A 23,732-nucleotide genomic window follows, 5' to 3' on the forward strand; every position below is an offset into this window, starting at 1 on the left:
AGGTATTTGAATGCCGTCAATAAGGATTTTTCCGCGCCTCTCTAGTTCATATCCCGCTTGTTCTTGTTGACAGGAAATGGCAAGAACTGCACCCCGCGCTTGGCGGTTGCCATACTTCAATTCCCAGAACTGAAAACCAAAGAAGAGAGCCGAAACCAAGAGTTATCTCGACCTGAAACCAAGTTTTGTTTACTGCAATGTAGACTGGAACTGCGTGTAAATTTTAATTAAAAGATATTGATTAAAGAAGAGCATCCATAAACGGAAACGATGACGTTGAGGTATTTTTATGCCATCATTAAGGATTTTTCCGCGGCTCTCTAGTTCATATCCCGCTCGTTCTTGGCGACAGGAAAAGGCAAGAACTGCACCACGCGCTTGGCGGTTGCCATACATCAATACCCAGAACTGGAAACCAAAGAAGAGAGGCGACCAAACGACGTCTTTCTTTCCTCTTTGCCATCCAGGGCGACTCTCTTCTTTCTCCAATGGCGGACAACGCATGCGAAGTGTACGTAAGTTCCAGCGAAGGCCCAAGATCACTCCTGCGGTTTGTAAATTGGCTTCGCGCAGAGTTGGAATCAAATGGAATCCAGTGCTTTGCTTCTGATCATCGTTGCGCCAGAGATTCACGCCTTCATTTAACAGCGAGAGAGGCTGCCAAGACGGCGAGTCTAGGCGTTATCGTCGTCGCGAAGGAGACTTTCTCTAATCCTCACAGCATGGAAGAGATTAGATTGTTCTTGGGAAAGAATATCTTGTTGCCTGTTTTCTTTGGGCTGCGCGAGGAAGACTGTCGAGTTTTGTGTAGATGCGAGGGATCTAACGATGAATGGCGATCTTTAGTTGTGAAGAAGCTTTGTTCTCTGGAATGCAAACTTGAACTCTGCGAGAGCAATTTCAGAGACTGCGTATTGAATGCCGTTGTCGTTGTTGGGAGAAGACTGGGAAGGAAAGGAGTGGAGGAGAAAGTATTGAAGTGGAAGGAATTAGCGGCAAAAATGGAGTACCCGTTCCCTCGAAACAATAATTTTGTGGGTAGAGATAAAGAACTCCGTCAGCTGGAATTGGTTTTGTTTGGCTGCGAAGCAGAAAATGATGATTCAAATATTGAAATTTCAACGCCAGGAAGGTATCAATCCAAACTCGGACTTTCACTCAAGAAAATGCAAAGAAAGAAGGGAGCTGTTTGTGTTTCTAACGAGTCAGGAATCGGTAAGACTGAACTTGTGCTGGAATTTGCGTACAGATTCTCTCAGATGTACAAGATGATCATCTGGGTCAGCGGTGAATCGAGGTATTTTCGTATGAATTACTTGAATATTCTTTCCACTCTGGGTGTAAACATGGTCCAGGAAAAAGAATTATCTCCGAGGAATGCCGGAGGTGCAGTTAATTTCATGGAGGCTGAAGGGAGGGCAATTAGAAGAGTGCGGAAAGAGCTAGAAAGAGATATCCCTTTCCTCCTCGTGATCGAAAATTTGAAGGATGAGAAAGACTGGTGGGATGGAAGGAGTTTAACGGAGATTATTCCTTCTTTTGGCGGGCCTACTCACGTTCTTATCTCCACACAAATGCCAACGGTGATGAACCTTAAACCCTTGAATATCTCATATTTATCTCACTCCGAAGCGATTATTTTGATGTGGGGACGCTCTAAAGAACCTTCTCATGAAGAAATGGCAGCCCTCGACCTTGCCGAAGTGAAACTTGGTAGGTTACCCTTTGGACTTGCAATCTTTGGTGCATTATTATCTGAACTCTCCATCACCCCAAAAAAACTTCGAGACGCAGTTGAGATGATTCCTGTAGAAGATTCTTTGCATGGGGAGTCGTCAATTTTCGAAAAATATCGGTTTCTTTTTAAGCTTTTAGTTTTTTCCTCCCTGGTTCTTGATCTTGCGGACAATCAAAGGAATTACGCCACAAGAAGGGTACTTGCGTGCAGCAGGTTTGCGCCATCGCCCATATCAGTCGACATTATTTTTACTGCTGCTCTAAAAATCACGCAAAAAAAACCCTGCATTCAGCTTTTGAAGAAAATTCAACATTCATTGAAAGACATGGGCAAGAAACCGCAAGTTGGCTCATCAAATGCATTGACGAGACTAAACATGGCGAAAATTTGCTCCAATAAGGAAGGCTGTATTTATTTTCATCAGATTATCAAGGAATACTCTCGGATTAAAGGCAAGATTTGCTCTGCGAAGGCGATGGTCAGTGCTGTTCTTCAAAAAAATCCTCAGAATATTGATCCCGAGCATGTATGGGCAGCAGGGTTCTTAGTGTTTAAACTGAGAACTGAGTCTCCAATCGTCAGAATTGAGACTTTGGAGTTGCTTTCCTTTATCGATAAACATATTATCCCTCTTGCTATGTCTACAGTTTCATGTTCATGTAGGTTTGAAGCCGCCTGTGAGCTTCTAATGGCAGCAGAGGAATCGCTAAAGAACGAGACAAGTTCTTATGTAGAAGAAGGAAAACAGCTATGGATGTCATGTAGTAACAGGTTTGCGTATCAGTTGGGTCGTAGCACTTTCAAGGAGATTTATTTGTTGCGCCTTAAGATTCTTCAAACAAGGGCAGAGATGTCACTAAGAGGAGGCTATTATGGCAGCGCAGAAAGGCTTTTCAGGTCAGCTTTGAACATCACGGAAGTATTTTATGATAGCAACCACCCTGAGTTGATTGCCATCCGAGTAAAAATTAAGGAAATGTTGGAATTGAACAAGATTTTCCTCCTTGATCCTCTCTTGAATTAGTTGATTTCTCATTTTCCCCCAGAAGTGAAATACGCACTGCTGTACTTTTTGTTCTCGATGATCAGACTCGGAAGGTGAACAATAAATAGAACCAACATTTTTCATCTCCCGTGGTGATAGAACCAACATTTGTCGAAACAAAAAAAATCTCTTCCAATTTTGGGATTGAGTTATATTTTCCTGAAAGTGAAAGCCTTGGGCAAGGACCCAACGCATATTATTGTATTACTTGACTTGCATGGATGAAGAAAACGCCATAACAAAGGTTGACGTAGCCTGGGCAATGTGAAAGACATGTAAGATATATTGACCAGTTACTTTTCCAATTTTTGTATAAAATATATGAATGAGACATGGCGCCTATTCTAGCGAGCCTATAGAAAAATGAGACAAACACATAAAATAAGATTTTTCCTAGGGTTTCCATTTCACTTACGCAAGAAGATTTATGGTTTGCATCTTGTTCAACTGCATGGTCCATAAACCTATGACGATTCTCCTGGTAAAAACCATATTCATCAGTCTATCGATTAAAGATTTTTACTTTTTACTTTTCACTTTTCTTGACTTCAGAGAAACCATGACTCAAGAAGAGAAATTTATTCTCCAATATATCCTTTGACTCTCCATCACTTTGAGTTTCTTTTAATGAAATCAACCATAAGTTAAATAGCTTACCATTTGGTAATACTGCACATTGCTACATTTATTGTCACCTACTAAACTGACTATTCACCATAATGACTGAGTCAGGAATGGCAAATTACACCATTGTGGATACAAAATTCCTTCATTCATCACTTTAATGTCAAGGCATATTTGGTACTGAATAGCATGATCGTGGACTGGTAGATTGACTTCAAGCTCACTTGGCCACAGCCCCATATTAAAAGATAGCCTAACTAATGGAAGAGAAACTCAGTAATTAAATATTTTTAAAATATTTACTGATATATAAGATTAGTTTTTTAAAAAGAAGATAAATCTTAGAAATAGAATCTTCAACATTTTCACTTGATTTACCTTCCAGATAATGTATTAATAATTACTGACACTGCTTTTGAACTTTTCAATGACATCCTAAGATTTATCCTTGATAATAACCTTTACATACAAAAGGATGAAATTTGTTGTGTACAAGAAAATCCAGATTTCATTCAAGTTTGAATGTACACACTTAGAATGATCATGAAATAAGTTGATGGCATACAGTAATCATGGATGACTGGCCGCAATGTTGTTTGACCCGTCTCCAAGCCATTTGATGAAGAGGACAGATCAGGGGTTGGAGTGGGCAGGCCATCCCGGCCATCCCCAAGCTGTATGCCGAAGAGGGCCAATCAGGGATTGGAGTGGGCAGAGGGGGATTAGTGCCAAACCCTATTTTCAGCTCCAGACTCCCAGATAAATCACAAATTATACCCATAGTGCATGGATGTAGAGGGGATGGTTATTTTGTCCATGGACAAAAAAATCATACCATCAAGGAGATTGGACAACTGATGGGACCTAGAATTGTTCACGAGTCTCTAGACAGGATGGTTTTTTGCCAAGGGAAGACAAACCTAGAGTTGTTGGACATAGAGGGATGACAGTTCTGGACGGACGGAATGGGACTGAACAGACTTCCATTGAGTTCTCCGTCCAGAGCACTTTGGTTCGTCCAATTCGTTATCCGTCTGGGTTTCATCACCGTCACAAGTCCGTCATCAGTCCCGTTCCCTCATTCGTCCGTTACAGAAAATGGAACAGATAACGGACATATGGATGACAGAACGGAACCCTTTTTTAAAAAATATTAGTTTTGTTCTCCCTTTTAATACCAATGGCTTTGCTTTCTGCAATCTCTCTTGTCAATGACCTGTCTTTCTTTGGTCTTTACCCATAGACTACCTACCTTCTTCACTCTTTCTCTTGTCATACTCCATAAATCCTCTTCCTTCGTTTTTTTCCCTTGACTTCATAAACCCCCTCTCTTCATTTCCTCTCTTCTTTTAGCCATTACACTTGTTTTTTTGCTCTCTTCTCGTCTCCCGACATTGTTCTTGGTTCATTCCTCTCTCTTTCTCTATGTCATTCTCTCTCTTATATTGCCATCACCTTGCTTTCAGTCTTTCTTCACTCTCTCATCCCCTGCCCAGGAACCCTAACCATGACCTCTCTCTCTCATTTTGGTGACAAACTCTCTCATCCGTCATCGCCACTCTTCTCTAACTTACCCCTCCCCTCTGTTTCTTCATTCTCTCTCATGTCTCACCCTTGTTCTCACTTTCTTGATTCTCTTTATTTTGCCTACGAACTTAGTCATCCTTCATCTTCTCTCTTCTCTGATCTACCCATCACCTCTCTTTCTTCTCCCTCTCTCATGTATCACCCATGTACTCTAGGTTTTGTAGATTTACTCCATTCCAATTTTTTTGAAAAAGACAGAATTCCAGTTCTATTACCGTGGATGTACTCGCTTGTCGCCGTCCTCATCCTCTACAGTCCTCGTGTTGGGGCTTGGGAACAAAACTCACAACTCACTTGGATATGCAACACAACATCAACACAGAAAAGGAAATGTAAAACTTATTTTTTATTTTCAAACTAGGTACATATATAGGAACTTATGTTCCAACTAATATAGTAACCGACATAAAAGTCTTTAGAAAAGTCAACAATACTAACATATCCTCCTTAATGTTCTCTGTTTGACTCCTAGATGATCTCTAAATTTCTCAAATCCTCCTTGAGCCAAAGCCTTGGTAAATCATCTGCAACCTGATCAAGAGATGAACAATGTTTCATAATAATTGCTTCGGCATTGACTTGTTCTCTAATATAATGATGCTTTATCTCTATATGTTTGGTTCTTCCATGAAATACTGGATTCTTGGCCATAGCAATTGTTGACATGTTATCACATAACAAAATAAAAGTTTTTTCTTGATCTACACCAAGATCCTTCAAAATCATTTTGAGCCATATTCCATGTTGACTTGCACTTGCTGCAGCTACATACTCAGCTTCTGAAGAAGATAATTCCACGGTCTCTTGCTTCTTTGAACTCCATGAAACAGCTCTTGAGCCGATGAGAAAAACATATCCACTCATACTCTTTCTTTCATCTCTATCTCCTGCCCAATCACTATCCACATATCCTCTCAACTGAAGATTAGATGATCGATCATATAGTAATCCATACTCTTTGGTTCCACATATATATCTCATAATTCTTTTCAGTGCTCCAAAATGATGGGTAGAAGGATACCTAAAAAATCTTGACACCAAACTCACAGATAGCATAATATGTGGTCTTGTATTTGTCAAATACATTAAACTCTCTACCATGCTTCTGTAAAATTGCTCATCTACCAAAGTCATACCATCATTCGAAGTCAACTTTTTATTTAAATTCATAGTAGTACATGACTCGCATGATATCATATTAAATTTTTTTAACATTTCTGACGCATACCTTTCTTGGGAGATAAATATTACCTTTTCATCTTGAAGTATTTGAAGACCAAGAAAATGATGAAGTAAACCAAGATCAGTCATCTCAAATTCAGACATCATTAGGTTCTTGAATTCTTGAATAAGAGAATCAGACGATCCCATATAAATCATGTCATCAACATAAACACTCACAATCATAGTATCACCTTTGCTCCTCTTGATGCATAAGGTATGTTCATTTTCACTTCTTTGAAAATCATACTTTATCAAAAAATGATGCAACCTTCCATACCATGCTCTTGGTGCTTGTTTTAAACCATATAAAGCTTTCTTCAACTTGTAAACCTTGCCTTCTTTTCCTTTAGCCACAAATCCTTCAGGTTGCATAACATAAACTTCTTCATTCAAAATACCATTCAAGAAAGCAGATTTAACATCAAACTGATATACCTTTCACGCCTTTTGAACTGCAACGGCTAACAAAATTCTTATTGTTTCAAGTATTTCAACAGGTGAAAATGTTTCAAAATAGTCAATTCCATAATTTTGTGCATAACCTTTGGCTACTAACCTTGCCTTATACCTATGTATACTCCCATCTGTTGCATGCTTGATTTTGTAAACCCATTTTACTCCAATATGTTTAATTGAAGATGTAAAATCTACAAGCTTCCATGTGTCATCTTTCTCAACACACTTAATTTCATCTTCCATTGCATTCTTACACTCTTTCTTGCTTTTAGCTTCTTCAAAGCTTACTAGTTCATCATGTGACAAAAGTGCAAAAATACTTGTCTCATATAATTCTTTTACCGACTTTGTCTTTCTTTGTGGTGATGGGGATTCATCTTCAGTCACTCTTGATTTAGAATTTCTATCTGAATCAAGGATAGAACCATACTTTTTCCATTTTATTCTTTGTATTTCTGCATTCCTTTCTCCTTCTTGATATGTAGGATTTTCATTCCAATCCCAAAAGCTTTCCTCATCAAAAATAACATCTCTTCTAATAATCACCTTTTTTTGTTAAAGGATTATATAATCTGTAACCTTTGCTTTCATTACTATATCCAACAAAAATACATTTCTCACTTTTCTTGTCCAAGTTCCCACGTTCACTTTGATCAATTAAAGCATAAGTAATGCATCCAAATACTCTTAAATGACCAACTACTGGTTTCTTCTCATACCAAGCTTCAAAAGGTGTCATATCATTCACGGCTTTCGTAGGAGAAATATTTTGAATATAAGCTGCAACAGCAACAACTTCAGCCCAAAATTCAGTAGGCAAATTTTTTTCATGCATCATGCTCCTAGCAGCTTCAACAAGTGTCATGTTCTTCCTCTCAGTAACTCCATTCTGTTGAGGAGTCTTTCTTAAAGTCAATTGTCTACGAATTCCAACTTTTCTGCAATAATCCTCAAATGGCTTTGAAAGAAATTCTCCTCCTCTATCTGTACGTAGAATTTTCAAAGAATGTACACACATATTTTCAACCATTGCTTTGAATTCAATAAATTTATGAAATACCTCTGATTTCTCTTTCAAAAAATAAACCCAGCACATTCTTGAGTAATCATCAACAAATAGTAGGAAATAATTACTTCCACTCAAAGATGAGGTTTTCATAGGATCACATACATTGGCATGAACTAATTCCAAGGGTGCTCTTACTATCCATGGATGTTCATTTGAAAATTTTCTCTTCTTCTGCTTGCCATAAATACAACCCTCACAAATATCATTTTCTTCAGAAATAAACGGTAAGCCATATACAAGCTTTCGTTTACTCAAAAATTTTAATGCTTTGAAATTCAAATGACCAAACCTTTTATGCCACAACGATGTATCATTCATCTTTTCTGCAATCATTGCATGATTGTAAACTCTTCTAATTTCACATGGAACATCCTCTTACCAATGCTGTTAATATACATGATTGGTTTCTCCTTCCTCTGGTTCTTAACAATACATGTATTATGCTCAAAATGAAATTTCATACCTTTCTCCATCAGTTGTTCCAAACTCAATAAGTTATGGTAAAAATTTGGAACAAAATATACATCTTTCAGTCTCTTCTTTCCTCCTAAAGTCTGAACTTCAATTGTTACTTTTCCTTCAATCTTTACTTTCTTTCCATCACCCCCTTTAAAATCTCCTCTTGGTGTCTCATCAAATTCAACAAACATATTTTTTTTGAAAACCATATGATTGCTGCAAGCTGAGTCAAGAAACCATAGATCTTTCAAATCAGAATAAGATGTAATATTAGACATAAATGCGTCATGTTCTTCAGCTTCCACAAAATTGGCTTGGTAATTTTGTTTTGAATAGCAGTATGCTTCAAGATGCCCATATCTCTTGCAATAATTGCACTGAAATATTCTTCTTCCTTCTGGATTTGCATTATCCTCTCTTCTATTCCACTAATATATTCCTCGACCTTGACCTTGTCCTCAGCTTAAACCTCTGCGTCTAAAACTTTTTTCATATCCTTCTCCAAATCCTCTTGTTTGATTAAAATAGTCTCCTTGATGATTGTGTTCTCTGCCTCCTCTTGTCGATCTTCCTCTACCTCTTCCTCTGTGAAATTGACTTGAGCGTGACAACATAGCCTGATCTTCTTTTTTAGACAAATCAATATTTGCCTTAAATGCTTCTTCAATTGATTTTTCCTTTGACCTGTTCATTTTATCTTCATGAGCAATCAAAGAGCTCATCAAATCATCATAAGTATATGTATCAAAATCTTTTGATTCTTCAATTGCAGTAACAATATAATCAAACTTAGTGGGCAAACTTAGTAGGATCTTCTCCACTATTTTTCTCTCTAAAATATCTTCTCTGTATCTGCTCATTTGATTCACAATTCAGAAAACTCTAGTAAAATAGTCTTGGACAGATTCTTCAACCTTCATAGATAAAGATTCAAACTCTCTTCTCAATGTTTGTAATTTTACCATTGCTACTTTATCACCTCCATGAAAATCTTTCTTCAAAATATACCATGCATCATGTGCTGTAGTTGCCTCAGAAATCTTTGTAAACACTTTTTCAGTAACAGATTCTTGAATAATAAACAAAGCTTTTGCATTTTTTCTATTCAAATCTTTAAATTCAGTTTTCTTTGTTTCATCTGGTATAAAACCATTTTCAACAATATCCCATAAATCTTGACTTCTAAATAGGGACTTCATCTTGGAACTCCACATAGAATATTTTTCTCCATTAAAATGAGTTGCAGTAATGATAGACCCTTCCTAGGGTGCTTTCCCAACCATTTAAAAGAAAAGTAACACCAAATCAAAACCAAAAGTAAGCTGAAGTTGCAGTTAAGTTGCCTAAACTCTTGGAGCTTTGCTTTTACTTCTCTTCCACAATCCTTGTGAAAACTCCAGCTTTGATACTAATCTGTTGGGGCTTGGGAACAAACTCACTACTCACTTGGATATGCAACACAACATCAACACAGAAAATGAAATGTAAAACTTATTTTTTATTTTCAAACTAGGTACATAGATAGGAACTTATGTTCCAACCAACAGAGTAAACGACATAAAAGTCTTTAGAAAAGTCAACAATACTAACACCTCGTCCTAGACAGCATTCTTCCTCGGTCGTCCCCATCCTATCTTGTCTCCATCATCGTCCTCTGCGGTCCCGTGCCCGTCCTCGGCGTTCGCCGTCCACGCCCTCGATGGTATTCATCCCCTCCATTGACTCCTCACTGTCGCCGTCCCTGTCCACGTCCTCAGCTTTTAAATTGGATAAATAGATTTTATAGTTTTTTATTAATAGATTTAATAAATCCATCATCCAAAAAAGTCATCTGTCACCCTCCATCATCCGTTCGTCATTTCCGTCATCTATCATCTGTCACAGATGACGGATGACAAAAAGCTCTCCGTTCAGTCATCGGTCTGTCGCTCCGGACGATCCGTCATCTGTCCTTCAGCTCTAGAAAAACCCGTCCCCTCGGTGGGCATTGGATGAATGACGGGACGTAAAACCATCCGCCAAGGGGGAGCCAAGAGGAAGAGCCAGAGCTGAGGGTGGCCTATTTTTTAAGACCCGGACGACGAAATTATCTGGGACGGGACAGTAGAACGTGGGACGAAAGATTGGGACGTAGGACGGGACTAGCAATCCTGCAAAATAATTGTATCCTACAAAATTCGTGGAGTTTGGACACCTGCGGTGATCGAAAGCAGCCTCCCTCTCAGTCACCTCCCAACAACAGTAACACTAAAGCGGTGACTGCACCCCGGTCAATGCTATAAATTCAAATCAGCTTCTCTGTAAGCTCAGAACAAGTTCAGTTCAAGCTCAGTTCAAGCTCAGTTCAAGCTCAGAACCAGCTCAGACGAAGCAAGAACACGCAAGAACAAGCAAGAACAAGCAAGAACACGCAAGAACAAGCAAGAACAAGAAGGGAGAAGATGACGGGGGGAGGGAGAATGCCGACATGGAGGGAGAGGGAGAACAACAAGAGGAGGGAGAGGCGGAGGCGTGCGGTGGCGGCGAAGATCTTCTCGGGGCTGCGAGCGCTCGGCGATTACCGTCTCCCCAAGCACTGCGACAACAACGAGGTTCTCAAAGCGCTCTGCCGCGAGGCCGGCTGGATCGTCGAGGAAGACGGAACCACCTACCGCAACGTACTCCAATCTCCCCTCGATCAAAGATCAAACCCTAGATTTTCCCCTCAAATTTGCTCTCGCCGTTGATTTTTGCCACAAATTTGCAGGGATGTAGGCCCTCCCCTCGATCAAGATCAAACCCTAGATTTTCCCCCCAAATTTGCTCTCGCCATTGATTTTCCTCCCAATTTGCTCTCGCCATTGATTTCCCCCTCTAATTTGCTTTCAGCATTGATTTTTCCCCCAAAATTGCTGGGATGTAGGCCCTCCCCCCTATGGAGATCAAACCGTTGATTTTCTGCCATATTTGCTCTCGGCATTGATTTTCCCCCCAAATTTGCAGGGCTGTAGGCCCTCCCCTCGATCAAGATCAAACCCTATATTTTCCCCCCAAATTTGCTCTCGCCATTGATTTCCCCCCAAATTTGCAGGAATGTAGGCTCTTCCCTCGATTAAGATCAAACCCTAGATTTTTCCCCCCAAATTCGCAGGGCTGTGGGCCCTGCTCTCGATCAAGATCAAAGATCAAACCGTACGTTTTCCCCCACAATTATGCGCTCGGCATTGATTTTTCTCCCAAATTTGCAGGACTGTTGTAGGCTCTTCCCTCGATCAACATCAAACCCTAGATTTTTCCCCCAAATTCGTAGGGCTGTAGGCCCCCTCCCCCTCGATCAAGATCAAATATCAAACCCCAGATTTTCCCACAATTTTGCTCTCGCCATTGATTTTCCCCCCAAATTCGCAGGGCTGCAGGCCCTCCCCGCGATCAAAGTCAAATATCAAACCCTAGATTTTCCCCACAATTTGCTCTCGGCATTGATTTCCCCCCCAAATTTGCAGGGCTGCAAGCCGGCCGCGGCGGAGATGGCGAGCCCCAGCTCGAGCCCGAGCCCGAGCCCGAGCCCGAGCCCGAGCCCTGGCCCGTTCGACGCGTCGCAGCTGCTCCCCTTCCTGCGCAATCTCTCCTCCCTTCCGCCGATTCGGATCTCGACCAGCGCGCCGGCCACGCCGCTGCTCGCCTCGCCGACCGCCGCCCGGCCGCCGCCCGCCTGGTTCGCCGCGTCGGCGCCGGCGAGCCCGGCGGCGCCGCCGCGCTCGCCGGCCGTCGCCGCCGCCTGGGAAGGCGAGGCGATTCACGACGCCGCCGTGGACGAGCTCGAGCTCACGCTCGGCAGCTGCACGCGCCGTGGCTGACGTCTGACGTGACCCTCCCCCCCTCCTCTTTTTGATTTAATTAAATTGTGAAGTTCCAGTGGTAGAGGAAAAAACAACTCTTGTTTTGGTTTTCTTCTTTTTTTTTTTCTTTTTTTCTGTTCTTGCGCAGTGTGCATGCTTTTTTCCTCTGCTTTGACTGTGGTCTTGCGCTGTTGTTTTTCAGCGAATCGCCGGCTGCCACGTGGTGGGAGCTCACAGTATTTTACTTTTTTCCGCGAATGGCGGGGAGCCGTCAGATATTTTACTTTTTTTCCGGATATTCTGGTTCGGCGTTAATTAGAGATTAGAAAAAAGGGAAATCAACCAGAGCAACGTCCCAAGCAGTTCAATTATTTTAAAAGCGAGAAATGTTTCACTTTACTTATCATGCTTTTTCTTATTCTTTTTCTGTTGTTGTGCAATGTGCATGCCTTTTTCCTCTGCTTTGACTATGGTCTTGCGCTGATTCTTTTCTCCGCCAATCGCCGGCTTCCACGTGGCGGGGCTCTGTATTTTACCTTTTTTCCGCGAATGGCGGAGCACCGTCAGATATTTTACTTTTTTTCCGGATATTCGGGTTCGGCTTTAATTAGAGATTAGAAAAAAGGAATTAACCAGAGGAAATTAAAAAGCTCCCGCGAAACAAGGGAAATCAACCAGAGCAACGTCCCACAATTCGAATATTTTTTTTTAAACTAGGATTTCGTTTGAGTTCAATCTACAAACTGGATCGATTGTATTTCAGTTATCGAAATTGACTGAAAAGTATTTAAAAACGAGAAATGTTTCACTTTATTTCTCTTGCTTCTTCTTTCGTTTTTTTTCTGTTCTTGTGCAAGTGCATAACTTTTCCTCTGCTTTGACTCTGGTCTTCCCTGTTCTTTTTCCCGCCAATTGCCGGCTGCCACGTGGCCGGAGCTCAGCGAACCAGGCAACATCAGATATTTTTACCTTTTTTCCAGGATATTCGGGTTCGACGTTAAAAGACGGAGAGAATCCTCTTTTTTTAATTAGAGACTAAAAAAAGGAATTAACCAAAGGGATATTCACTAATTATGCTATTTTCTTTCCTTTGGATGAAGGAAAAATGAGCCCCCCATCTTCTTCTTCTCCCTATTTTTTGTTTTATCTTCTTGTGCATGCTTTTCTCTCTGCGATGACTCTGGTCTTCCGCTGTTCTTTTATCCCGCCAATGGCCGGCTGCCACGTGGCGGGATCTCAGAATATCCCGCGAATGTAGATATTTTATTTTTTTCCCGGGATATTCGGATTCAAAGTTCAAAGACGGAGAGAGTGTTCTTTTTTTTAATTAGAGATTGAAAAAAAGGAATTAACCAGAGGAAATTAAAAAGGTCTCACAAAAAAAAAGGAAATCAACCAGAACAACGTTCCAAGAAATTAAAATTTTTTTGTTCAAACTAGGATTTCCTTTGAGTTCAATCTACAAATTAGATCGAAATTGACCGAAAAGTTTTAAAAAACGAGAAACGTTTCACGTTATTTCTCTTGCTTCTTTTTTTTCTGTTCTTGTGCAATGTGCATCCCTTTTTTCTCTGCTTTGACTCTGGTCTTGCAATGTTCTTTTTTCTGCCAATGGCCGGCTGCCACGTGATGGGGGCTCAGAATATCCCGCGAATGGCGGGGCAACATCAGATATTTTACTTTTCAAAGACAGAGAGAATGCTGCTTCTTTAATTAGATATTAAAAACGGAATCAATGAGAGGAAGAGTTGCTAATTATATTCATTTATTTGATCTATGGAAATTTTAAAAATCCCACTAAAAAAAGGAATCAACCAGAGCAAGTAGGGAAATATAAGGAATTCGTCCCAAGCAATTCAATCTTTTGCTCAAACAAGGATTTTGTTTGAGTTCAATCTACAAATTAGATCAATTCTGTTCCAGTAATCTAAATTTATTTTTTTCTGTCAATGATTGACAATAAACAGAATCAAGTAAGAAAAATACATCCAAGTCTCCTCACAAGACAAGGAAACAAAGTAGCAAATTAAGAACAAGATAAGCTCAAACTAGAAGCAGAACTTCTCTCTTTGTTCTCTCTCTCTCTCTCTTCCTATCTAAAGACTAAACAGAAAAGAAACAAGGAAAGATGCTTACTTGGATTGGAGCATCTTTCCTAATCTAAATTGATTGAAAAGTTTTTGAAAAACGAGAAATGTCTCAGTTTATCTCTCTTGCTTGTTATTCTAAGATTTAATCATCCTCAGGGAAAAATACAAAAGGAATTATGTTATTTGGTAGTCTTATCTATAAGAGGATTGATGTCCCTGATCCTTTTGTTTCCTTTGGCCACTAGCCACTGCTTAAGATTTTAGTGCAACGAATCTAAGGGTTGTGATTTATTTTAGGAAGGGCATCACAAAGGTTATAAATTTTGGGCCAGGAAGAAAATTTGCTGGAGAGGATGCAGTCATCTGTTGATATACAATCCTACGTATTTGTCTTAATCATTTAATTGTATAGTTTATAGAATATAACTAATATATACATTTTTTCAATGTAACAATGGGCGAAATAAAAATAGTAATAAATAAGTTCAGCATGCACAAATCACTGTCCTATTATGCACACAATGGATCTTTGATTAATGAGAGTTATTTCCATTTTGTTACATTTAATATATACTTAATAGCACTACACACACACATATTTGCATGACCCTAAATTAAGAAAAAATATGCCATGGTATTAAAGAACAAAAAATATTTAATCAAATGTAACATCGTTTTAAAGATGTGAAAGTAATTTCTAAACTAATTGATAATAAATTTGATAAATTGTGGGATTTAATTGATTTACATTTAAGCCAATGCTTAGGATTGATAAGTGATTATACTTTATTTGATTTAAAATTGTTTGAATAAACCTGAAATAGTATTTTTCATTTACACAATTACCGCACGGAAATAAGACATATGTTAATATTTCACAGTAGAATCCATTAAATTAATTATAAAAAGACTGAAAATATTTTTTTATCACATCATTATTTATTATCACTCTCTATCAATATTTGAATGCAAGTTTAATATGTTTTGATTCTGATAATTCAAGTACCATTTTACTTACAATATTGCCTTGATTCTCAAGATGATGAGGTTTATTTGTCATCACATTCTTTATTCAAGACTCAGACCATATATTTTTAGTTTTTAAATTATGGATGTCTCGTTATTTTTTAGAGGCTTCAAAAAATATGAAGTCAGAGTTAGGTTCATAAATAGGTTAATTTTTCAACAATTTATGATTTGTAGAATTTATGACCTTCTCTTGGAATATGGTTTGGCATTTCTGATTTCATTTTAATTACATGAAAACTTTGTTTAATATATAAATCAGGAAAATGCAAATATTTTTTTTTTGGATTCAGATAGTTATAAAGAAAACATAATGTTGAAATTTCTGAAAGTTTTTTATTTTACGTGACATGATCACTTTTAATGATTTCTTCCTACTCCATTGATAATGAAACAGTATATTACGCATTATTAGCTTTTAACACTATATCGTGGTATTTTCTCTTGAAAATTTAAGTTTTTCGATCCAAAGCTTTATATGCTAACCTATACGTAATTGTTCCATCAAAGGATTTTAGAAATATAATTTAAAATATTGAAAATGGTAATTGTCACAAATTTGTGTTTTTTTGACACTTGGTGAATAAACAAAATGAAAGATTAATGAGAAATTTGAAGAAAAGTTGAAACAAAAGTTGGAAGCATTTGGTATTTTAACCTATTGAGAATCCAAATTTAGGAAGCATATATGATTAAAAGTGGTCAATTTTTAACAATCTCACCAGCAATTTTGTTGTGAGGATAGTTGGGTTGAAATAGATAACACGGGTAAAGAATGAGCCAATGGATAAGAAAAGAGGAATGAATTTCATTTCAAAGATATCCACATGGATCACCCTCAATGAGAGTGAATATTCAACATTTGTTGTTAAAACGCTCGAGTGGCCTAGAAGCTGAGGATCTGAAAATCTAGGTCTTTGAGGTCAACACTGACTTAATTCTCAATGGTGATTGATTTTTTATATTTATTGGGTAAATTTAAAAGGGAGGGAAAACCCTACCCTTTATTTCCAAGTTAATCTATGAATAATGTCACGGATTACTAATTTAGTTAGACTCTTTCAGGGATGGGTCAGGTTAGTCGACACATGAGAGGGTTGGGCCAATCTAGCCTAATGTGAACTGGACCCAAAGTCAAAGGATAACATTGATTCACAAGATCGGTCCCAGGAAATCTCATTTGGTGAAGATGGATTTGGGATTAAAAAATTCTAGCTGTCGACTAAGTAAATGTAAAGAAAATACGAGATTGAGCTAATGGATTTTCGATTAACACTTGGTCAGAAACAAACCTTTAAAGAAATTAGATGACGGTAGGGATGAAAAACAAGGGTTTAACACTTTCTCGGCGAGTAATTAATCCAAGGGCAAACTCAGACCTGGAGAGAGCCATACAGGGAATCCGATGTTATAGAACATGCGAGAGTAGGCTGAAGGATTTCTGAGGAACATTTAACCAAAAAAAAATCAAGCATATAGGGAATTCGATGATGGATAGGGCTAAATAACAAGGACTGAGCATAAAGTGATGATATTTCTAGACGGGTAATTAATTCCATGGGCAGACTCAGACCCAGGAGAGACAACCAGTAATTCACAGGGAGAATTCTGAGGAATTGGACGATGGGTATGTCTGAAAAAAAGGAGTAAACGGAAAGTAACCATCTTTCCATGAAATCCAAACAAACCTCTCCTTGGGACGTGTAACTAGTTCCAAAATTTTCCTCCTAAAAACACTCTAGAACAAGACCAGAACATCTTCTTCCAGGAAGGAAAAAGAAGCACAGACGCTTAGTAATTCACAGGAGGAACTCTGAGGAATTGGCTGATTGGTATGTCTGAAAGACAAGGAGCAAACAGAGAGTAACCATCTTTCCATGAAATCCAAACAAACCTCGCCTTGGGAGGCGTAACTAGTTCCAAAATTTTCCTCCTAAAAATACTCCAGAAACAAGACCACGCCATCCTCTTCCAGAAAGGAAAAAGAAAACGAGACGCTCAGCAATTCACAGGGGGAATGGAATTCCTAGGAATTGGACGATGGGTATGTCTGAAAACCACGGAGCAAACAGAAAGTAACCATCTTCCCTCGTAATCCAAACAAACCACTCCAATATGACGCAGCGATGGATGTAACCGGTTCCAAAATTTTCCTCCAAGAAATACTCCAGAACAAGACCAGAACATGTTCTTCCAGAAAGGAAAAAGAAGCCGAGACGCTAAGTAATTCACAGGGGGAATGGAATTCTGAGGAATGGGATGATGGGTAGGGCTTAAAAACAAGGAGCAAACACAAAGCAACGATCTTTCCACGAAATCCAAACAAACCTCTCCTTGGGAAGTGTAACAAGTTCCAAAATTTTCCTCCTAAAAATACTCCAGACCAAGACCACACCATCTTCTTCTGGAAAGGAAAAAGAAAACGAGACACTTGGCACTTCACAAGTTCCAAAATTATGAATTCTGAGAATCTGAGGATCTGGGGAATGGAATTCAGAGGAATTGGATGATGGGTAGGTCTGAAAACCAAGGAGCAAACAGAAAGTAACCATCTTTGCACGAAATCCAAACAAACCTCTCCTTGGGAAGTGTAACAAGTTCCAAAATTTTCCTCCTAAAAATACTCCAGAACAAGACCACGCCATCCTCTCCCGGAAAGGGAAAAAGAAAACGAGACACTTGGCACTTCGCAAGTCCCAAAATTATGAATTCTGAGAATCTGAGGATCTGGGGAATGGAATTCCGAGGAATTGGACGATGGGTATGTCTGAAAACCACGGAGCAAACAGAAAGTAACCATCTTTCCACGGAATCCAAACAAACCACTCCAATGGGACGCAGCGATGGACGTAACAAGTTCCAAAATTTTCCTCCTAAAAATACTCCAGAACAAGAATTTGCCATCCTCTTCCGGAAAGGGAAAAAGAAGCAAAGACAAGGGGATCAAGAAGCAGAGATGGAGGGAGGGAGAGTAACCTTCAGTTTTGTCTAAACGCGATGTAATCGGCGAGGAACAGCAGCGGCGCGGCCTTCTCCGGATCGAACCCGGCGAGCTGCTCCTTGGCCTCCCTGTTCAGCTGCGCGGCAAACTCCCTCGACCGCTCCAGACCAATCAGCTTCGGATACGTGGTCTTATCCGTGGCCAAGTCCTTCCCCGCCGTCTTCCCCAGCTCCTCGGACGACTTGGTCACGTCCAGAACGTCATCCACCACTTGAAACAGCAGCCCCACGCAGCGCGCGTACCGTCCCAGCCGTTCGATCTGCTCGTCCGACCCGCCCCCGACGACGGCCCCCATCACCACCGCCGCCTCCAGCAGCGCCGCGGTCTTGTTCAAGTGGATGTACTCGAGCCGGTCGAGCCCCACCGGCTCGGCGGCCCCGGTCGCGGCCATGTCCGCCACCTGCCCGGCGACGAGCCCCCGCGAGCCGACCCGGCTCGCCAGCTCCGCCACCGCGCGGAGGATCCTCGCCGCCGGCACCAGATCCGACGGCGTAGCGGCGGCCACGCGTTCGAAGGCCAGCGCCAGCAGCGCGTCGCCGGCCAGCACGGCGATACTCTCGCCGTAGACGCGGTGGTTGGTGGGCACCCCTCGGCGGAGGTCGTCGTTGTCCATGCAGGGGAGGTCGTCGTGGATGAGAGACATGGTGTGGATCATCTCTACGGCGCAGGCCGACGGCATGGCCGAAACGGGGGACCCCCCGACGAGCTCGCAGGCCGCCAGGCACAGAACGGGACGGACCCGCTTGCCCCCCGCCAAGAGAGAGTAGCGCATCGCCTCGTGGATCAGCTCGGGGAAGAGAACGGGAACGGACTCGTCCAAGGCTTTGTTCACCGCGGCCGCCTTCTCCGCCATGTAAGTCTTGTAGTCGAAGGAGACCGCCGTGGAGGCGGAGCAGACCAGGCGGAGCCGGGAAGGCCGAGCCCGGCGGGGTAAAGTGGGTGCGAGCCCGGTTAGGCTCGGGGGAGAGAAGGAAAACGCCATGGATGAGCTCGGGGAGGGGAAATCGAACGGACCCTTGTGGGGAAATCGGCTGGGATTTCAGTTCCGCATGGTGGGTGGAGACTGGAGAGGAGAGAAGGGTAATCCGGAGGGGAAGAGGAGTTTTTGCCCCTTTTCTTCGCGTTATCTATCTCCTGGTGGGAATCTTGTTGGGGAAGGTTTCTGCCGACCAATCGGATTGTGCGAGGGGGGGAAGGGGTGGTGGGTTTTGATGGGGCTGGGGGGTGTTGAGTTTTATGGAGAAAATGTTAATCTGTTTCGTGTGAGATAAAGTTTGGGGTTTTTTGAGTTTGTGGGTGAAGGAGATTTTGATCATTTGGGGTGCAGTTTATTGCAAAAAGGGCAGCAGTTTGGTGGGAGATAAAGTTTGGGGTTGTTTGAATTTGTGGGGTGAAGGGGATTTGATTATTTGGGGTGGAGTTTATTGGAAAAATGACTGCAGTTTGGTGGGAGATAAAGTTTGGGGTTTTTTGAGTTTGTGGGTGAAGGGGATTTTGATTATTTGGGGTGGAGTTTATTGAAAAAATGGCAGCAGTTTGGTGGGAGATAAAGTTTGGGGTTTTTAATTAGTGGATGAAAGAAGTTATTTGAAGGGAAATTATCTTATCTGGCGACCAATCGGATTCTAGAAGAGTGAATTAAATTGGATTTGATGGGGGTTGGTAGAGTTTTTAAAATGGGTATTTCAAATCCTGGAAATCTAAGCCAGGTGAGTTATACTTTTCATCTGTCATCCGTCATATGTCATATGAAGACTAACAACTAGTAAGGGTGTATGGAAGGGATGAGGTCATCTGGGGGGTTCCACCAACTTTGTTCCTCTGTTCAAGAGGGTACATGAGGAAGAAAAAGTAAAGAGTTGTGAATTAATATTGAATCTGTGAATTTATTATTAAGTATGCCTAGTTTAGAATATGATGGTTGGATTAATCCCATAGGCATGAACTGATCCTAAACATACAATATAGGTGGTATTGTCTTCAGTTTGTGAACGGATACGGCTTACGGGCACAGAACCCTCCAGGTTGACTCGTCGCAATAGAGTCAACTCAAATTTAAGTTCGATAGTGGGATAGGTGGTCCTTCATTTTGGGGCATACTGACATGGGAATCAATATTAGGAAAATCTAGGCAATCTGATTCTGATCACACAGCCAGATTTATTCTTATAAAAATTAGTGTTCCCCCTTGGCAGTTGCTCAATGATATACCATGTAAAGATCTTATGCCAAGTCACGATGTATTCTTGAACATGATGTAAAGATAAGATCCATACTAATCTCTAAAATGCAAAAGCACGTGAATTAATCAATAATAAAACGAGAAATCCCTCTATGAACAAGGCTTTTTCCATTTAGAGTTTGTCATATGAAGCCACAAATCTGGCACAAATTGATTTAATTTGCCCATGATTGGATGTCTCATTAATTAATCAAGAATATCAGGAGAAATCCCTCTAGTAACTAAGGGCTCTATCACTTGGAGTTCAGTGATTAACCAAGTTAGCTAGTGATTAATGATTCATTTGTCTTCCCGAAATAGCATTTTAAAGATGGGACATTATATTCAAAACATAATCTTCAAGAAAGCTTCATGGCATCTCATTAGAACTTCATAAACCAGATATTGGGGTTAACTAACATCGTTTCAGGCTTCTGATTTATGCAGCAACATTTATAATTATGTTACAAACATGGAGGAAATAAGGGTTGAATTCACAAGGAGGAAGTTAAATAAGTGTATTTTAACTACATTTTTTTATTTTTTAGGATTTTATATGTTTCTAGTAATCAAATGTAATCAATAAAATTTAAAAAACAGTACAAATTAATTTCAAATAAGTATTTTAAGGTGAAAAATATTAATCCTATTTAACCTAATTTATTCAGAATTTAAGGAATATTTAGGGATTTTAATGAATTTTCCAACGATCAGAAATAATTAATTCTCAAAAAATTACCTTAATAGCTGCTTCAGTAGTGTTGAGTGGCAGGGGATCACAGTGATATGAATGGACTGGGATGGATCAATGAAATACCGCCATTGATTGTAATGGCGATATTGGCGGCTATGCACCAACAAGTGGCAGAGCAGCAAGTGGTATTGGTTTACTATCACTGGTGGCGACGGGGATAGACATGGATATTCCTCATCAAGTGACAAAATACGTAGTGACATGCAGGATGGTGGAAATTTTGGTTAGTCTGAAACAAAGTAACCACATCCCCACCTGCCCAACAAGTTGAAAGGTGCTTTCTCTTCACTAGTCTTTATCACAACTACACTCCTTCAATCCTTCACTATCAGAATTTAAAAATGGACCCAATCAAGATTTTGAATGAGCCATCATTCCAAAAATCTTTAGTAAGAATAAAATCCAAGGGTGAATTTTCTAAAATGATGGGACATGTACTTAGATCTGAGACCATGGATGGATAGAGGAGATAAAGACAGAATTACCCTCAAAGTGTTGTCCAAAACTCCTCCTGGACCATTAGATATTGTCATTGGAAGTCGGAGAATTTTGGGCTCTTCATTTTTCTCTCCTCTTCACGGATATCCAGCATAGCACAATCATTTCCCAAAGATTGTGCATCATAATCCACACTTGAAAATGTCCTTCAATAATGTGCTAATACGTGCCCTTATTTTCTAGAAAAATCCAATAATTTTGCATGATTTTTATACACTTTAAATGTCGATCTCAATCAAAGAATGCAATATATACTAAAAAGGCCATAATAAAAAAGGACTTTTCAGCTCATTGGATGCCCCTTTTCCTTTTGCAAAAAGGTATGATGCCACAAGGGCTACACGACAGAAGGAATTTATTGTAAAAAAATGCCCTCTTTTCTGTTGGTTGTGTACTCATATATAAGACATAATAGTAAATGATTATGTACTTTCTGAGCCCAATGATTATCAAACGCCAATCGTTTAACAGGAAAATGATTGGCCGACACGAATCATTAGCCAAAATCTAAATGAACTGGATTGTGACACCTTGTGTTTTCAATTTAAACAATTAATTTGTGTTTTAAATCTTACAAATACTCAGATAAATGTTATGACTTATAAAGAAAATCTTTAAATCTTAACATCGTAAATTTCCAGGAAAAAATACTAGAAGGTTTAGAAAAAACATCAAATCATTCTAAAATATATATCAAACCCATAAAATATTTAAATAAAACAAAATATATATTTCTGACTTGTATGGTTTTTGCTCATCCTTTTCCATAGTTCAATATTTATGGGCATCGGATCATGCCAAATCATTTATCCAACACATTAATAGTCTTATGTTATGTATTATATGGTCATATCACATTTGGTAATAGGTCAATAAATAGTCTTAAGGATGACATAGTAACATGATGAGTTAGGTCAGAGAGATTTTCTAAAAATATGAATTCTAAACTTCATGAAAGTGTTGGGCTGTTTCACATCTTAATTGAGTTCGGAAAAAAAAACTATTAAGTTTTTACTCTAATTATTGAACAGGGAATATGATTCACATTGATATTTTTAACTATTCTTACACAATCCTACCTATCCTCACACCAATGGACTAGGTTGTCAGTCCTTCCATCCTTCCACTTATCAATCTCCACAAAGAGTTCATATTATTAGATGAAATACATACAATACATGGAAGTACCGCTGACCCTATATTGACTCCTAGATCACTGGGGGTGACTTTAAGCACGTTTGGCTAGATCATTTTGTCACACCTAGAGCCACATGCAAGGGAGCCGCACATAAAGCCAATTAAAAATGGGGTTCATTAGTTGACTTTTCAATGACATATTTTAACAAACCCAGACGAATAAATGGTGATGGATGTCGTCAATCTGATGGAATTATCATCACCTTCAGTAAAAGCTAAATCTTTTATTATGCAACACATTATTGGACCATGATTTTTTTAAAAATACTTTGTTTGAGGCTTATGATTCATAAATGTATGTATAAGTTCCTTATGAGCATAGAGTGAGGGTCAAATTCACAAGGAGAAATAGTGAAGAAGTAAATTTTAATTTTAATTTATTTTTCAAGATTTTTATATATTTTAGTAATTAAATGTAATTTAATTTAATAAAAATAGTGATAATAAATTCAAAATAATTCTAGGGCATTGAAAAAATACTTTTCCTATTCGACCTCATTTGTCCAAATTTATGGCATAATTTGGGAATTCTTTGGTTTTTTAATTTTTGAATTTACTAATTACTTACGCATTGAGGTCCATGCATAAAATAACAGAGGTATTTATTCAAAAAATTATCATTTAAATCAAACTGTAATGTCATCTGATATTAACATGCACATTCAATTAGGACATATATATGACTTATGAGTATCTTATCTGCAGATAATTGTGGCTTAACCATTTCACATGGTCAAAACCATAGTCCAATATTATTAGTCTACTAAACTTAGGGGTACCTACATTAGGTCCACGCATATTTTCTATATTTTAGAGTCAACGACCAAACCACACAATCATATTATGAATTAAAAACCTAATGTAAAATTTAAAATAAAATAAAATAAAACTTTGATAAATTAAACATAAATTTCATGCATAAAAG

The 23,732-nt window shown here is 39.4% G+C and overlaps 3 protein-coding genes across 4 annotated transcripts; 2 read left to right on the forward strand and 1 right to left on the reverse strand.

Moving 5' to 3' along the window:
- Positions 1-389: 389 nt before the first annotated feature.
- On the forward strand, positions 390-2,778 carry LOC144707145 (uncharacterized). The gene has a single exon (XM_078580262.1). The coding sequence runs from the start codon at positions 489-491 to the stop codon at positions 2,760-2,762; it is 2,274 nt and encodes a 757-aa protein (XP_078436388.1). The 5' UTR covers positions 390-488; the 3' UTR covers positions 2,763-2,778.
- Positions 2,779-10,514: 7,736 nt separating this feature from the next.
- LOC144706894 (BES1/BZR1 homolog protein 1-like) lies at positions 10,515-12,484 on the forward strand. Of its 2 annotated transcripts, none has more exons than XM_078579978.1 (2): positions 10,515-10,859; positions 11,685-12,161. In XM_078579978.1, the coding sequence occupies exons 1-2, from the start codon at positions 10,644-10,646 to the stop codon at positions 12,036-12,038; spliced, it is 570 nt and encodes a 189-aa protein (XP_078436104.1). In that variant the 5' UTR covers positions 10,515-10,643; the 3' UTR covers positions 12,039-12,161. The 2 variants fall into 2 exon arrangements, with proteins under 2 accessions (XP_078436104.1, XP_078436103.1); XM_078579977.1 differs by lacking the exon at positions 10,515-10,859 and adding an exon at positions 12,223-12,484 and having other exon boundaries at positions 10,866-12,046.
- Positions 12,485-17,982: 5,498 nt separating this feature from the next.
- On the reverse strand, positions 17,983-19,295 carry LOC144706495 (heterodimeric geranylgeranyl pyrophosphate synthase large subunit 1, chloroplastic-like). The gene has a single exon (XM_078579476.1). The coding sequence runs from the start codon at positions 19,117-19,119 to the stop codon at positions 18,115-18,117; it is 1,005 nt and encodes a 334-aa protein (XP_078435602.1). The 5' UTR covers positions 19,120-19,295; the 3' UTR covers positions 17,983-18,114.
- Positions 19,296-23,732: the final 4,437 nt, after the last annotated feature.

The sequence above is a fragment of the Wolffia australiana genome, chromosome 8, assembly GCF_029677425.1.
Source record: "Wolffia australiana isolate 7733 chromosome 8, ASM2967742v1".
Taxonomy (NCBI): domain Eukaryota; kingdom Viridiplantae; phylum Streptophyta; class Magnoliopsida; order Alismatales; family Araceae; genus Wolffia; species Wolffia australiana.